This window comes from Podarcis gaigeae, assembly GCF_964106915.1.
Source record: "Podarcis gaigeae genome assembly, chromosome: 8".
NCBI classification, from domain to species: domain Eukaryota; kingdom Metazoa; phylum Chordata; class Lepidosauria; order Squamata; family Lacertidae; genus Podarcis; species Podarcis gaigeae.
In genome coordinates this window covers 50,559,461-50,577,459 of record NC_139684.1, presented here as the reverse complement: position 1 = coordinate 50,577,459, position 17,999 = coordinate 50,559,461, and the positions used below count along the sequence as shown (strand labels likewise).

Sequence of the window (17,999 nt, the reverse complement as noted above, 5' to 3'; positions counted from 1 at the left end):
AAGACTGATATACAGTACCATGTAATCAACCATAACTTCTAAGAGGTTTCCATAAAACGGTAGAAAATATTCATAAGAAAACACTGATGATAAAATAAAACTTTAAAAGCAAATAGACTTAAAATTCATGAAAAGACGGGTGAAATCACCAGTTTCAAAACAAATATTCATAAGCAAATCACATGTGTAAGTAGGTTTGCCTAAACAAATATGTTTTTAGCAAGCACTGGAGGCGCCTGCCTAATATCTGTGGGAAGGGTATTCCAGAGAGTAGGCGCTGCTGCTACACAGAAGAATTGATTCCTTGCAAGTGCAGAATGATCATTATGTTGATTCCACAGATCAAATGGGCAAATGTTGGATGAAGTGATCCTTCAAGTAAACTGGTCCCAAGCTTTATATACAAACAGTAACACCTTGCATTTGGCCCTACAAGGGAACTTGTGGAGGTAAAGCACTCTGGGTGAATGCAGCACAGTGCCATGCACGAACTGACAGTTCAGGAAGGCTCTTAAGAGCAGGGCCTAGGTTGACTTCGGTGCATTCGTGTCTGGTCCTGCAGATGAATGAGAGGCGTTGGCTCTTGGTAGCCGAAGAACAGAGGCATCACTTTTCTCAACATCTGTAGTCGAGTGAAGTCAGCAGAAAATGGGCTGCATGTTTTCAACTTAAAAAAATAAAAGAGGGGTTCGGAAAGGACACAAGGGAAGATTACAGCCCTAGGATTCCTTCAGTCTGATTAACAGGTTGCAATTTTGTTTCAGGGGAAACCTGCTCTGCAGCCTTTTCCTCCTTCCTCTACCACCCCCCACCCCACCTTCGCCATTTGATGGCAAGGGGCGGGTCCCTTTTCTACCTCTTTATATGGCCTTGCAAACCATCTTGATTTTATTCCACTTTTTTTAAAAAGGGGAGGAGTGCGGAAGGAATTATTGCAATAATGCATCAGGGGTGGAGGTTGGGAGTATTTCTGTCTCACTGCAGGAGTTTTCCTTTCTTTGATATGCACCTTTGGCCCCATCTGAAAAAGTGATCAGGTAAGCTGATTCAGCAGGATTCCTTCCAATTTGAAGAATTAATTTGGTGTGGACGAAAATGCTGCTTAGCCACTCCTCTGCAGTGTATGGAGGACTGAGACCTGCCTGTGTGTTTGTGTGTGTAAAAGTTCTACAGTGGTACCTCGGGTTACAGACGCTTCAGGTTACAGACTCCGCTAACCCAGAAATATTACCTTAGGTTAAGAACTTTGCTTCAGGATGAGAACAGAAATCGTGTGGCGGCGGCACAGCAGCAGTGGGAGGCCCCATTAGCTAAAGTGGTACCTCAGGTTAAGAACGGACCTCCGGAACAAATTAAGTTCATAACCAGAGGTACCACTGCATACAAAAGTAGCATGTACATTTGTTGCTCCACCCACTTTTACCTCTGGCCCCGCCCACCACTTGCATGTGTTCCTTGAAAGGTTTGCTCAGAAGGAAATGCTGACCACATGGGCTGGGAAAGATTCCCCACTGCTGCTCTCCCCACCCCCTTTTTCTTTTGCCTAAAATGTTCCCCTGCCCTTTAGAAGCAGTGACAGAAAGCACAGGGATTTGCCACCAGCTGCATATTTAATACATTGCATGCCTTTAAAATGCAAACCAAGCCTGCAAGTTGCTAGGGTAAACTTTGGTTTTGCTGCAGAAGCGGATGCAGGTCTGGTGCTGGGTGGGAGGTATTAACGGTCCCTCACCAACATGCCTGTCAGGTGTTTACCTTTTCTTTGGAGCCAGCCAGTGTTTCTTCCACAGGGCATGTGGAACTGAAATGCCACTGGGGTTTGATGGAGCTTGGTTCTATTTCCTTCTCTGATTTAACTGGGTGTCAGTCAACACTTGTCAGGTGTTCATCTGTGGTGCTTGATGCCCACTGAGACGGATAGTGGCAAAACCCTCCCTCCACTGCCCTCAATCTGCACGAACTAAGTCCAAAGGCTGCATAGAATTAGGTCAAGGTCTGTAGGTTCTTTCTCTGTCTCCCACCTCATTGTAGCAGATCAGGGAGGGTGCATTAATCATATGGGTGTGCTGGATTTTGACTGACAGATTTGCTTGGTTGCACTTATATGCCAGTTTTCTGCCAATATTTACAATATTAGGATAAACAAATTATACAAAATATTCTCAGGGCAACTTCAGGAGCTGCTGGCACAAGCTCTGTGGTCTGGGCTTTATGTCTTCTGCATTTCCCCCATGGCCTGCAGGTCTTAATACCCTCAGATGGGGACAGGGATAGGCAACCCCAACAGTTCTCTCAGTAGCTGGTGAGAACTACAGACAGGGCGAGTGCTGTTGTGCTTGGGTCCTGCTTGCAGGTTTCATATTATGGCATCTGGTTGGTCACTGTGAGAACAGGGAGCTGGACTGGGTGAGCTACTGTTTTGATGCAGTGGAGCTTTTCTTAGGTGCTTATGATTCTTCTGCAGAAGTTTTCAGATATATTAGTAGAACCGTATTTTTCCTTCTATAACACGCAGATTTTTTCTTCTAAAAAGGAAGGGGAAATGTCTGTGCGTGTTATAGAGCGAATGTGTGGTCCCTGGAGCCGAAAAAGCATGCAAAAATCAAATCGCGGCGCTGCACGGAGAAGCGAAACCTGAAAAGAGGAAGCGGCTGCTTTCCTGCATTCTGCCTCAGGGTCTTACTGCCCACCCCCCTCTGTGTCGTTGCTGTGTTTGCTGAAACGGAACAAAGAGCAGGGAAAGCCCCTCCCCTCCAGGCAAGCTCCGGTGCTGCTGGGGGGGAGGGAGAGAGAGAGGGGGGAGGGAGAGAGAGAGGGGGGAGGGAGAGAGAGAGGGGGAGGGAGGGAGGGAGGGAGGGAGAGAGAGAGAGAGAGATGGCTGGCTTGGGTGGGGGAAAACTTTTGCCTTTCTTTCCTCCCTCCCATTAAATCCCTCTCCTGCATTCTTAGCCAGCTGCTTCTCTGCACACCCCTCTAATGTCCCTTCTTTGTTTTTCCTTCGCTCCCCACTTAAAATGTGGTTACAAAGCATGGATCCTCAGGATTTTGGCATTGGGTCACCCCAAATTCACCATCAGATCACATAGCATGTCCATGGCTACAGCCTGCCCCCCCAAAATCACGCACCCGCTGTTGCCTGGGGCTGCAATGGTGCAAAAATGTGGTTAAAAAGCATGGATCCACAGGAATTCTCAGGATTTTGGCATTGGGTCACCCCAAATTCACCATCAGATCACATAGCATGTCCATGGCTACAGCCTGCCCCCCCCCAAATCACATACCCACTATTGCCTGGGGCTGCAATGGTGCAAAAACGTGGTTACAAACCATGGATCCACATGGATCCTCAGGATCTTTGCATTGGGTCAGCCCAAATTCACCATCAGAGCACATAGCATGTCCATGGCTACAGCCTGCCCCCCAAAAATCACGCACCCACTGTTGCCTGGGGCTGCAATGGTGCAAAAACGTGGTTACAAACCATGGATGCACAGGGATTCTCAGGATTTTTGCATTGGGTCAGCCCAAATTCACCATCAGATCACATGTCTGTGGCCACAGCATGAAGCACAAAAATTATACATCCACTGTTTCATTCAGAATGTTTTTTTCCCTTGTTTTCCTCCTCTAAAAACAATGTGCGTGTTATGGTCAGGTGCGTGTTATAGAGCGAAAAATACGGTAATTTATTTTTTGCACCTCTTTCTTAGTAGCATCCATTTCTATTTTGCATCAAGATTACCTGCCCCTTTACCTTTCCTAGGGTCAGTCTGCATACTATTTAGTTCCACTTCATTCCAGTCAGCTTTCTTCTGAAGTATTGCCAAAAATAGTGTGCGCTCTTGAAAAATTCCATTAAAAGATTCAAATTTCCAGAAGTGGCACTTTCTTAATTTTTGTTGCTGCAAAAAAAAAAAAAAAAGAACTGAAGAGAAGACCAGAGCCTTGTCACTGTGCTGGCTGAATTTGATGGGAATTGTAGTCAAAACAGGTTGACAAATGCTGAAGTTAAGTTTGCAAGAGTTCAAATGGATGGCTATTAAAATTGGTAGTTGGAGAACAAAGATGCCTTTACTCAGTTATCTGGCCTTCAACATAGCAATGTAACATGATTTAATGGGTCAAATGCATTTCAGAATTAATTCCTACAATAATTATTTAGCTGTGTGCTAGGTGCTGTATGGAACAAATATACAATGCAACTTCTCCATATTGATAACCCTGTCAATGGGAGAGTAATCTGAAGGAGTGCATAAAATAAAATGCCTGGTGCACCATTTTTAATTTGGTGGACTACTGAATCATGTTGATTCACCTGGCTAGGGGATGGTGTGTCTCTGTGTGTCTGTGTGTCTGTCAAGGGAGCGAAAGCTGTAGCTCAGTGAAAGAACATCTGCTTTGTATGCAAAAGATTCTAGGTTCAATCCCCAACATCTCTAGTTGGGGCTGGGAAAGACTTGATTCTGAAACCCTAGAGTCTTTGGGGAACCTTTGGCTCTCCAGATACTGCTGAACTACAACCTCCATCATCCCTGGTGGGAACTGTAATTCAGCAACACAGATAGAGGGTCGAAGGGTTCTCATCCATGCCCCAGAGAGCTGTTGCCAGTTAGTGCAGGTAGATACTGAGCTAGAGGGACTCACTTCTTGATCTCACTTCTTCAGTGGCAGTACCCTATTGCTAAGCATGAAAAAGTACTTTTGTACTTGAATTATCAGTGATCATTAAAATAGAATCCCAGAGTCCGCTTTACTATTTCATGCCTGAAATGGGTCTCCACTTGGTGTCCATCCCACCACAAGCAATTTCTCTGTCACATCCTATAAAACAAGCACTGCTCTTTGTTTTCATCTTCTAAAGTGTCAGAGAATACAAAAGCACATGCACTCCTCTAATGCAGTAGTTACCTAGGATCGCATCTGAGGTCTGATGTGCCATCGCTGGTTTCTTCTACTTTCGCCAGGAAAAGGATTACCCTGTTCTTTGCCTTAAAAGTAGCATTATTTTCCCCTCCCCTGCTTTCTGCATTTTGCATTTACTTGTGCCAAGGCCTAGGTGACAGCACTGATGCATCCATGTGCATAATAAATGTGCAGAAACTGAAAACCAGGTGGAAGTTTCAGATATGTTGAGATGAGTCTGCAGAAAAAGGTGCTCTTTATTCTAAAGTTAGCACCACGCATGCCATGGGGGGGGGGGGGAGCATACTTGATATCTGATGTGGATTTTTAAAAAAGAAGTATGTGTAAACCCTTGCTGGTGGGAGTTGTAGCCCAAAGCACCAGGAAGGCTGGTGTGCACGGTTTCCCCCAGCTCTGCAGCTATTGTTTAGCCTTCCTCCTGATTGGTCCAGCTGTGCAGTACAAACAGTGAAAGAGTGTTGGGTAAATACAACGGGACCATGCTTTGCAATCAATAGAGCAAGTGCTAAAGATCACGTTGCTTAGGAAAGCTTGTCCTTGGAATGGGGGGAGAGAAAGAGAGAGAGAAGGCAAGAGGAAAACTAAACACTAACAACACACTGCAATGCCCACCATGGTTGGTTTGTTTTTTACTGACTCAGTCTATCTATGTGAATGTGTGAATTCTCAACAAGTGTTGCTTTTTAGAAATAGCTTTGGAAATGGTTATCGTAGTTCACTGTCTACAACTAAGCTTAGGTAAGAGTTGAGGCTGCACTTGTTGTCATACAAGAGTAACCTAAGGCGTCTCTTCTCTCTTCCCACCCCCTTTAATGCAACCACAGAGAGGGCTCTGAATCTGATGGGATCAGTAATGCAAAGAGGAGGATGCCTTAGGGCCCCTCCAAACTGGAGGTGTGTTGGGAGTTTTTGCAGCTGCCTTCTGCAACATGTTATTAATGAAATGCTCACTCCAGCAGCACAAATACTAGAATTGGAATGATACAGAGAAGATGAGCATGGCCCCTATGCAAATTTGTCCCACATTTTAAAAATTAAATAAAGGGGGGGGGGGACACCCGACATGTTGTTAATTAAATAGTATTGTATTTATGCTGAATGGTCCACACATCATTATTGCCATCTAGAGGAACCACAAAAGTGGGACAGAAAACCAAATTGAGAGCATTTATGGTGTGAAAGGTTGCAGGATTTTTACAGAAAACCACAGGGCACAAACGTATTACAAGTGAAACACTATGCCCACCCTGAAATTTTCCACACCAGTTTGGTGATTTTTAGTTTTTTGTTAGCATTTTGGTGTGTGTTTCTCCTAAATTTGTGTCTGCTACTTTTCTTAACACAATGCATTTAAAGATTTTCATGAAAAAAATATTTTTACACTTTCCCCTAATGCAAAGGGGGCTAGCTTATGCCCCCCCATGACATATGCTGTTTATCCACAACCCTTAATTGTTCCTGTGCATTTGGGGCTGCTGGGAGTTGCTAGTTGACTTCAGTTGGGGAAGGCTCTGTTACAGGACTTCTAGGATGCTGTTGCTCTTTAGATGGGATTCAGTCACACACCCAATAAATTTAGGTTGTGCAATTAGAGGTGTGTGTGTGTGTGTGTGTTGCAGAACAAACCCTCTTCTCCAAAAGGGAGAAGAGGACTTTTTCCAGAAAGAAAAGTAGCAGGAAAATATCCTGGAAAGTATGAGATGACACTTGACTTGCTGCAACATTGTCTAACCTCCCTGCAAAAAAACAACAACAAAAAACTGGATGGATGCTTAATAACCAGGTCATCTGGAAGCCCCCTATAGTATGCCCCTGAACTATGAATGAAGCAGAGTTTGTGGAAGTAGTCTGAGCGTGAGCTCCTGTCCCAACAAAACCTGTATTCTTTTCTTCTTCCTGGTTCTCTCAGCAGTGCAGCTATGCTGTGTGTGTGTGTGTTCATGTGTGTACAATGATTGTACTGCCAGCCACCACTGATTAGGAGTAATCAGACTAGCAGGCAGTGTTTAGTGAGGCGTTTGCAGGCTGAAAGATGGCCATGAAGTGGAAGCTGGTGGGGCGGGGAAGTGAGAGAGCCGTGTTGGATGGGGAATTTTTAAAGAACAGAGCACATCTCAAGGCATCTGCAGCATTAGTTCTTCCAGGTGTGTGGTGTGCAGGGCTGCAAATGGCAACAAGTGATCATTTGCTCCACTGTTGTTACCTGGAGCCCTGCAGGTGTTTGGAGGCTACAAGTAGCTGTAGTTGCCAGGGCTGATGGGAATTATAGTCCAAAACACCTGCAGGGCACCAGGTTGGGAAAGGCCATAATAGATCATGGGTGGGGATCCTGAGCCCTCCAGTGGTTGTTGGACTCCAACTCCTATCTGGCCAGGGATGATGAATGTTGTGGTCCAAGAACATATTCCTGTTAAGTACAACCCTGAAATTATTATCTGTGAGTGTATGTTTTAACCTTTTAATCTGTTTTTGGAAGGTTTTTAAAAACTTCATTTGGAAGTTTTAATTGTTGGTAAGTTTGCCACCCTGGGCTCCTTTGGGAGCAAGAGTAGCATATACATATTAATAAGATAAATATGTTATAGTCCCTCTCCTTACTATGTCTCTGTACTTATTTTGTTTGTATTCTTGTCTTTGGGAGATGCCCATTCCATTCCCTCCCCACCAAAGAGTTGTTTATTGTCTTCCTACTTATGCAAACTGAAGCCTATTGAGACTTTTCTGTCGTGTTTGGTTGGCACTGTTTTGGTTGCACGCTTGGATAATGTGTTTGCTCTCAGTGTGTGTAGGGTGACCAAGAGGGATTTGCACAGACCATTAGGGCAAATGGGGCACTGCCCCACCACTCTGCCTGCCTGTCCTCTTACTTACAATCTGTCAAAGGGGTGGCAGATGTCAGCTTTATTCTCCTTTCTACAGTGCTGCTTTTGTAGGACTCATCAGATCTAGGATTTCTTTGGCTCTGCCCATCATTTGCCTCCCTGCCCTATCAGGCTCAATGGGTACCAGCCACCACTGGATTTGCGTGCGGGTTTTAGCTTTGGGAGGTGCAAACTTGGGCTTTGAGATCATGAATGTTTTACATGGGCAAGAGATCTAGCGTCCAGCCACCATAGCTTTGTGTGTGTGTGTGTGTGTGTGTGTGTGTGTGTGTGTGTGTGTTGCCAGAAGCAGAAAGAAATTAGCTACAGCTTGATGGATTGCATTTGTTGCGTGTGGCAGCTTTTTAGCACAAGGTCACAGTGATCCCATTTTCAGTCATGTGGAATAACAGTTAACAGACGAATGAAAAGCAAAACCCCACTGGCAGGTGGGGGGGGGGCCTTTCTGTTTCAGAAAGTTTCTTTGCTTTTATTATGCCTGCAGGTGCGTTTGTAATCCAAAAAACTCATCTCTCTTCAGCAGTATTTCGTGGGCACGAGCTTGCTCTTGGTGAGGCCAAATTGGAGACTGCAGCAACACCAGATTTAGCAGAAAACAAGCTGTTAGATTTTTAAGAGGGAGGCCATGAAACAAAGGCAATGATTTGGGCCCCAGCCTGTGTGTGCCCAGCAGTGTGTGGTGTGAACCCACAACATCACGTTTTGAGCATGCACACTGCCGCTGCTCTCTAGCACCGCTTCTGTGCTGCCGCAATGGGGGTGGCAGAGCATGGGTGCACATCCACAGCAGAGCCCAACAGAGGCCCAGAGGCGGAGGCCTCAGCCCAGTCGCCGCCATGGTGGCAGAGTTAAGGCCGTGGGCAGCAGAAGGAGTCCGGGCACCCACTGTGAGAATTTTGTGGGTGCCCATGCACCCAGGATTCTCTGGAGTTTGCACCAGTGCCATGAAACAACATCCATGCCATACATTTGAAGCTCCTTGCTCCCCATCCTTCATCCTGAAACCTGGGGGCGTTGTAGTTAACTCTTTACAGAGCTACAGTTCTCTGCGGCCTTAACAAACTACTGTTTCCAGGATTCTTTGGAAGAAACCATGTGCTTTAAAGGCCTGGTACGCATGGGACGCAGGTGGTGCTGTGGGTTAAACCACAGAGCCTAGGACTTGCCGATCAGAAGTTCGGTGGTTCGAATCCCCGCGATGGGGTGAGCTCCCCTTATTCGGTCCCTGCTCCTGCCAACCTAGCAGTTCGAAAGCACATCAAAGTGCAAGTAGATAAATAGGTACCCCTCCGGTGGGAAGGTAAACGGCGTTTCCGTGCGCTGCTCTGGTTTGCCAGAAGCAGCTTAGTCATGCTGGCCACATGACCCGGAAGCTGTACGCCGGCTCCCTCGGCCAATAAAGTGAGATGAGCACCACAACCCCAGAGTCGGTCATGACTGGACCTAATGGTCAGGGGTCCCCTTTGCCCCCTTTATGGATGTGATCAAAGACTCCATTCAGATACTGTGCTCTCCATTTGATAAGGGATGCTAAACCATCATGCCTGAATTGATAATCTATGAATTATGCCCAGCTAGCTGAGGGCCATAGTTCTGAAGCAGGTTTGAAACCATGGTTTGTGCTAACACATTGATGGAGTGTCAAGCCAGAGTTATGGCTGTGTTACACTGCCCCTGGAGGTTACTACTATACCTAGAAATAGGAGTGTTGAGCCAAGAGAGTGTTGAGAAACCAGTGTAGCCTAGTGGTTAGAGTGCTGGACTAGCTGAGAATGTCCCCTGCCTGTGAAACTCAGGAGAGACACTTCCAATCAGGGCAGACAATACTGAGCCAAACCAACCAACCATCTCACTTACGGTTATGTAAAGCAGGTTGTGGTCGCACAAAGGGAGTAGGGGTTATATGCTGTCAAGCTTGGAATTGTCTTGAGGAAAAGAGAGCAGACAGATGCTGGCATTTGTCCAACGTGCAACTAACTAAACTTGCTGAGCCACTTTTCTCTCTGCTGCCAGATAAATAGCCAGAATCCTGTCCAACCAGTTTCTAAATCTGCTGCTCAATCAGTTTTCCCCTTCTTGGCCCAAATATTCACTTGTAGGTAAAATGTATTATAGGAGCTGGCGGGGGCAGCTAAACTTTTAAAACAAAGCCCTTTACAATAATTTTTCTCTTGTTACTTCATGATTCATGCTTAGCACTGCAACTTTATTATTGGTTCTGTTTATGAGCCAGGGTAGCAATATCATTGTCGATTATGATGCAGAAATCCCAGGTTCAGACTCTGGCATGCAGAGGGGGGGGGGCTGGGAAAGACTTCTGAGACCCCCAAGTGTTGCCGACAGTCAATCCAGCGAGGACTGGGCTTAGTAGAATATGATTCTTGAATCATAGAACTGTAAAGTTGGAAGACACACTGACATATCTAGTCCAACCCCCTGCAATGCAGGAATATGCTGCTTTCCCATATGGCAATCAAACCTGCAACCTTGGTGTTATCAGTACCACACTCTAAACCACTGAGCTAAAGGAACCATCAATCAGACTTGATGCCAAGTGCCCATGTGTTGTACAGCTTCAAATCTTCACTCTGCTGTCAAGCCTGCTGGGTGATGGTGGGCCAGTCAGGATCTCTCAGCCTAACCTCCCTCAAAGGGTTGTTGTGAGAATAAAACTAGGATTAGTCACATGTACTACCCCATAAGACTCTGGATCCCACTGATCCACAATGTCTGACATCCCACTCCAAAATGCTCTGTTTCAGAGCTTTCTGTTGCCGCCACTGGTGATAGCTCCCCAACCTGTCTGGGTGGAGATCAGCCCTCAAGACATTGGCAGAGGCCAGTGGAGAAGGAACTGAACTGCATGTTAATCTCCCCAAGACATCAGTAATCAGGGCAATTTTCAGGTTGCAGCGCAAAGCAACCATATATTAAACAACAATGTAAGCAACCTGAGATTTTACCTTGAGGGCTGCTTGAGTGGAATGGCGGGCTACAGGTTTTCAAGACATGCGGGGAAGATTCTATCTCCCCATAGAAAGCCTCTGCTCTGGATCACTCTGTTTTGAACAAATATATTCATGTATTGACCTCAGTCCCCTATTATTGAGATGCTAATGAACTAACTGTTACTGTTTACCAAATGTGTTCAGATACATACTGTGTTTGGATTCCCTCTAACCTGAGTCACCTGCAAGAGACTTCAGATCTGGTGCTTTGGACAATGGATCTGACTGAGTCAAAAGCTTGCTTTTGCTTTAATTCCTGTAATCAAACACACCTTGGGCACAGCTACACTCCTACAAAACAGACTCGGGGGGAGGGGTGTCAGAGCTCCGACTGCATTTGTTTAAATGTTGGCATCAAGACAGTTTCTCTGAGGCTGCTGAACTCCACGCTCTTTAACAAGGGAGGCCTCTGAACTCCAAAATGTGCAGACTTCTGAAATTTCATGTTAATGAGAATAAAGAATAGAAGTGTGTCTTGGGATTTAGTTTTGAAACTGGCACAAGCCCCGAAAACGCTTTTTTCAGTGCATACTGTTTTGCATCATTGGGCTCTATGAGTGAACCTTAAAGGGAGGGAGAACAGGTGGAAAATACTGTTTCTGATGGTAAAAGGCTGCTGTGTTTTTTTGTTTCTTTGCAGATTTCTTGAGACTGGTGGGTTTCTGGTTGTGCTGGGGCTTATTAGCACTGTCTGATAGCTGCAAAAAATATTATTGCAGGAAGGAGTGACAATCCTTTGTTGTTTTAAAGAGATCAGCAACTGGGAAGCCCCTGATTCCAATCTGGCCTCAGCCTGCTGTGAAAAGATGTATAGGGTTGTGAAAACACCATACGTGACTTCCGCCAAATAATCTTGGGAATTATAGTTTACTCCCTCACATAGCTACAGTTCCCTTAAACTACAGTGCCCAGGATTCTTGTTGGGGGCGGGCGAAGAGTCTGGTGCTTTATATGTATGTTGTATATGCAGTCTTGGACTAAGCACTTGGGTCTTCTGCTCTCATCTGCTCCTTTATTGAGTTGCTGACCATTGTTTGCTTAACTTTCTCTCCTTATCAAATTGGTTAACAGAAACTTGTTAATCAGTGTTAACTGTTTGGTAGCTTTTGCTAAAACAGCACTGATCTTGCACTGGCATACACTCTCTTGTTTTTTAAAAGGCTGTGGTTGGCACCCTTGAATGGCAGATGCACATAATTACTGAGCTATTGCCAAATTGGTGCATGTGTTTAATCAGGGATAGAATAATATGTGAAACCAAAACTTTCCTGCTCCCAGTTTGACTGGATTGCTCTGCTCTGTTCCTCATTTTACTTTATATTTATTGTATTATTATTTTTTAAAGAAGTCTGAGTTACCTTTCATCCAAGCACTCAGTGCCTGGTTTGCACATCACACTGGACCAAATCATGGCTTAACACAAACATGCAGCTTCCCAGAGAATTGATCACGTGTGCTGTGTTCCTCCCCTAATCCTCAAACCATGGACCAAGTTGGGAGGATAAGCTAAGCAAAACCATGGCTTGACTCAGAGCAGCACAGGAGGAGGAGGACCAGGGAAAGACCACAGCAGCCACAATCTCCTCTCTGGGAATCCTCACATTTCCCAAGCCTCTCCCGATTGCATTTCCCAGAATGGGCTGGGCCTTTCAGACATTTTTGCAGAAGCATTCCATTGGGTCATGTTTCAAACTTGCTCATTTGGTGACTAGTATTTTAAATGGCGAGAAGAGGGACTGAGTTGGAAATGTGCAAATCTGAATACAACTGTTTGCTTTTTCTAGTTCAGCCAACTTGTATCCAGTGATCTAAAGGCTTTGGGAAGAAACACTTACACATTCTGCACAGATGGCCAGCTCCTCATTCGGCAGGTCCTTCATCCAGAGGCCTCAAAAAAGGTACGTGGCTAGCAGGATCCTAGCACTAGCCTGGAAAACATGAATGCAGCCAGTGGTGTTCAGAGTAGGTCTGAAAAGTACAACCCCTTCGCCATCACCATGGCAGATTGTATAGTCTCCAAATGTGAGTGGAACTTGTGAAAGATGCACAGCACTGACCCAAATCATCTTGCTGCCTGAGATAAAATGCTTTTGCAACTTGCAAGAGACACAGAAGTTTCACAATGATTAGGTTTGGATGTTATCATGATGGGAATGGGACCTGCTTTCCGCTGGGCTCCCACACTCTCCCCCCCCCCCCCACTATCTAGCATGGCTGAAAGGAAGAGATTTTATTTACCACAATTTACATTTCCAAAACCCTAAACCTGTTAATCCCAACTACTGTTTGTTGGAAACAAGTCAATTTCAAACTGATTTATTGAAGCTGGCTTGTTTCGGTTTAGATAAACCACAGTACGGGGCTTTGACACAGCACTAAAGTGTGGATAACAAAATTAGAAACAAAAGCTTCCAATCTCTTCCTTGCTGGAGAAGAACAGGGGAGCAGGGAGTTCAGAACAAACTAGTTTGGTATACAGTGGTACCTCGAGTTACAGATGCTTCAGGTTACAGACTCCACTAACCCAGAAATAGTACCTTGGGTTAAAATTTTGTTTCAGGATGAGAACAGAAATCGCACGGCAGCAACGGGAGGCCCCATTAGCTAAAGTGATACCACAGGTTAAGAACAGTTTCAGGTTAAGAACGGACCTCCAGAACGAATTAAGTTCTTAAACCAAGGTACTACTGTAACATCCTAAAGCTGTCACTAATTCTGAACAGAGAGTGCCTCTCTCCTCCACTGCCATGGCTTCCTCCAGTAGTTTAAGGGTGCTGGGAACTGTAGCTCTGTGAGGGGCGAACTACAGTTCTCAGGATTCTTTGGGCGAAGCAGTGTGCATGAAATATATGGTGTGAATTTGACCTTAGTTGGAGAAAGCTAAGGATCTGCATCTATGTAGATCTGCATGAGCTTTTGTAACAATATTAATTATAGTTATAATAATGCCTTTGTGTTTGTCTTCTACTATTGGAGAAAACTAAAGACCTGCATCCATGTAGGACATGAATGAGGCCTTCTAACGTTCCATATGTGTTGTTGTTTTTCTCCATTACAGAATCTCCTACTGTCTGACTGCTTTTATTCATTCTATGATCTGCGCAAAGAGTTTCATGACTGCTACCCTAATGTGGCCCCCGTGAAAGACCAAACTATCCAGACTATGGCAGAATGTATCCTTTCTCTTGCTCCTTCTAAAGCTGGATTGGCTCTTTGTGTTGATACAGGTCCCAGTGGCCCTACCATCCAGTGGGGTGATTTCTTCTCCTCACTTTTAAGGAAAAGGAAAACTTTTTTTCTTTTTTAGTTTTAAGAAAGAGCTGAGCTTACACCACAATGCCACACTCTCTTTAGGGTTTGCCTGTAATGCCCTAGCTGTGACTCAGCACATGTGACTCATCTACCCTTTTCCTGCTAGGTTGCACCAATGGTACTGTAGAGTTGGGGTAGTTTATGTGGCATAATACACTTCAGGTTCCTAGATCACTGTCCCGAGAATAATCCACCCTGCAGAATGCAGGTGTGGGCCATCCCTGTTCTAGAAAACATAGCATTCCCCCCATCATGGATGGGATCTGTAGTCCAAGATCTTTCATCATTGGCCATGATATCTGGAGCTGTAGTTCAATCCCTGCTTTATCACTGTAGTGAAATAACACCAACCAATGTAGCTGAAGATATCATGTCTAGTGCTTTTTTCTAGAAAAATAGGTGTCGGTACTCACCATGAAGTTGTTACAGTAAGTGCCACACATTTCAGCCAAAAAAAGAGAGGTGGTGGTACTGTGTACCCTTGAGCACCCCCTGGGGAAAAAAACACTAATAATTGTGTGTACCTTTCACTTCATGGAGACCATAGCCATATATGCTGCTGATGTTTCTTACTATGCACTTGTGCATGTATCAATTGCGGTCGGATCATCATTTTTCTGATAGAACTCTTCATAATGCCAGCCTGCTGTCTGACAAACAGAATCAATATTAATCAGCCTATGGTGTATTCACTGCCATAATTGGTGTCCTTGTTGCTCATGAAATCCTTTTCCCTGTTTTCCTGAACATGCTGTCTAGATATAGGCTTTAGGATTAACGAAGCAGAGGAAGATTTTGGAGTGTGGCAAGTGAAAGCCATGGTGGCCATTATTTTCAGCATGCTGCCGGATACATGTGGTAAGTGGAAACAATTGCTTCTGCTGAATGTGGGCACTTTTCCATCTTGGCTGACAAATGACAGTTTTTCTCTCTTCAATCTTCTGTGTGCATTTCCATTTAAAAAATAAAAGTATTTTTTAATGTCTTTTGATCCGTTGCAGATCACAGGTTCACTGTCCCAGAAACTGTGAAATACAAGTATGAAACTGGACCCTGGTAAGTAGTAGCTTCACAGTGCAGCAATGGGTGCATGATTGGGAGGGGGGGTGCAAACATCTCTGTCCCCAAGATGATTCTGTCACCCTGGTGTGAGGAACCATTGGCCCTCTATATGTTGCTGAACTACAACTCCCATCAGCCCCCATAAGCATGGCCCATAGCCAGGGATGATGGGAGTTGCAGTCCAACTACTTCTGGGGTGCCAAAGCTTCCCCATACCTGGTGCATCCCATGAATCTGGTTTTCTTTTGATTTCTAGACCTTCTGATTCTAGGGAGAGTTTCTTTGTTGGTGGGGCAGGGAGAGAATGGGTCAAGGAGGTGCAAACATGTACATAAATCTAAAACAAGTTGGGCACTTCTGTTTTTGCTCATTTTAGCATTCATATATGAGTTTTCCCAAAGTGGTTAGTGTGCTCAGGTTTAAACAAAAGAAAAATTTCCAGTGTTTGCATCAGAAATTGCAGTGGGTATAACCAAATGTAATATATAAATCTTGACTAAATTAAACACTTGCTTTAAAAAAGAGAGCTGGCCTAAATCTTTCAGGAAGCTCATTTTTGCTAATACGAACATAATCAGTGGGCTACCTATAAGTTCTGGATTATATAATTCCCATCATCCCATCAGCTGAGGCTGATGATAGTTGAGAACCTGTGGAGGGCCACAGCCTTTTCCAACCTACATACACACACACACACACACACACACACACACACACAAACACACATACACACACTTTATTCCAGTATATTACAGGTGTGTATTTGAGGCGGTGGGGTTGAAGGGGAGCCTTCATAAGTATTCCAAATATAAGTGCTTGTTTCTTTTTTCCACAAGCACATAAAAGAGTTTGATCCATTATTTTAGTGGTGTTTTCTTTGAACATCAAACTTGTTATGAGAAGAATTTGTCCATGTTGTTGATACAACTTATTCCCCATAAGACATGGAATCCCAGTGGGCCACAGTAAAATGTTTTGCATGAATCCAGGACATGTTCCCCATTTTTTCCCATGCATCTAAGAAACCTATACGTTGATGCAGATGTGGCCTTTGACCCTCCAGCAGCTTGGATGCAATAATACCAAAATAATTAAAGCACCTAGACACCAATCGTTACACCATAGCAATCAGACCTTTAGATACCCATTTTTGCCTGTTGCATTAAAAGTTAATCAGCCCCTCGTAAGGTTTTTCTCACAGAATATCCTATATTCTTTTCTTTCAGTCCAAAGGGATGGGGGAAAGGAGCAGTTATACTGTAGAACTGCATTGCAAACTGCAGTTGGACGTAATGTAAGCAATGAAAGGCAGGCTGCCTCAAATTGTGTGGGAAGGTCTGGGGCATGCTTGGTCTTTGCACTTGTGCTGCCACCAGAGAGAGAGAGATAGAGATGACTACATAAAGGGACAACTCTGTTTATCTTGGTGCTCTTTCTGAGCTTCTTGGAAGTCTCCTGCCTTGCAGGCTGCCTCAAATCAAGGGCTGCCACCTCTCTTGAGCCAACCTTCTCAGCGGGCATTTGCACACTTTGCTCTTCACTCTTAGTGTGTCTCTGACTGAGTGTGCATTTTGTCAGGCTGAAATGAAATCATCAGGAGTGTGTAAACTTCTGTATTAGTGAGTGGGCAGTTGGCATCCAGGCCAGCTGACTGACAACTTGCTTCAGCAGCAGCGTGAGAATTTCCCCTTCCCCAGCCTTTCCTCAGTCCCATTTCCTGGGTCACAGGATGTGTGGTTGTTTTGCTGGGTTCTTAAGAGATGGAGAAGGGTGTGATTGGATTGCTTTAAATTAAAAACACGCAAATAAGCTAATATGGCAAGCAGGGGAAGGGAGAGAAAAAAGCCACAGGCAAATTTACAGATGGACACGGGCAGATGGACAACAGGGGGCTTCCTGCAGCTTGCCAAATCTTTTGGCTGGTTTGATTTCTGATAGTGTGCTGTTTTTCTTTTATTGCATTGGATAATCTGGATTCTCTTTTTTTCTTAGATGTGTTATGTATTCTGTGCTGCATCACAGGGGGTTCTTTTATTGTATGTGCTGTTTAATCTTTAAGCAGAAAAGCAGCATCTTTTTTGTTGTTGTTAAAAATGTGATAGTGAAATGACGAAATTTGTCCTTTATTTGGGAGGTGGCAGTGTGTCTTGAATGGCATCCATTTTCCATTGCTCAAAGCAGGAACACAAGCTGCCTCCTTATACTGAATCAAATCTTTCTTCTAGCTCAGTGCTATCCACACCAGGGGTAGACTCTAAATGTTTTGGCTGTGCAGGAAAGAGCAATCGCAATAGCCTTGCCAGTCCAGTGTGCACCTATGTTTTGCTTTGAATGCACTATCTTGGAGCGGTGTCTTTCGCTTCCTGCAAGCTCAAGCTCATGTTTCATTTCACATCCTGGCTGGGATCCAAAGAGCTATTTTCATCCAGTGGAATGGTTTGCACTTCCCCCTCCTTGAATATCCGAATTCTCCCATCCCATATCACAAGCTCTCTCACATTTAAAACTATGTGGACATCTGAGTTAGCAGGATGTGTAATTGTTCAAGAAACGCAAGCACACAGATGCTTGGGTTGCACAGAACTCATTGCGTAGTTCTTTGGCTCCTGGCCTCCACTGTGAAAGGGGTTGAGGCTCCCACTTCAGTGGCTAAAATTGTGCACACCTGAATTGCCAAATAGCATAATTTGTTTTGTAGAAAGAACTCAACACTGGTGTGCTTATTACATGGTTGCTTGCAGCATAGTTTGAAAAGAATTGTGGAGTGCTTGGGTCAGTTGCTGATCTCAGACGTCCTCCTTTTTCTTTTCCA

General features: G+C 44.7%; 1 protein-coding gene across 5 annotated transcripts in view; it reads left to right on the top strand.

Annotated features, from left to right (window-relative positions):
• The window catches only part of ESRP2 (epithelial splicing regulatory protein 2), a 50,245-nt gene that overhangs the window by 10,399 nt on the left and 21,847 nt on the right, over positions 1 to 17,999 (top strand). For all 5 annotated transcript variants that reach the window (XM_083749908.1, XM_083749906.1, XM_083749907.1 and 2 more), the window contains 4 exons: positions 12,598 to 12,711; positions 13,872 to 13,986; positions 14,885 to 14,983; positions 15,121 to 15,181. In XM_083749908.1, coding sequence (XP_083606034.1) covers positions 12,598 to 12,711; positions 13,872 to 13,986; positions 14,885 to 14,983; positions 15,121 to 15,181 — 389 coding nt within the window. The remainder of the gene's footprint in view (positions 1 to 12,597; positions 12,712 to 13,871; positions 13,987 to 14,884; positions 14,984 to 15,120; positions 15,182 to 17,999) is intronic.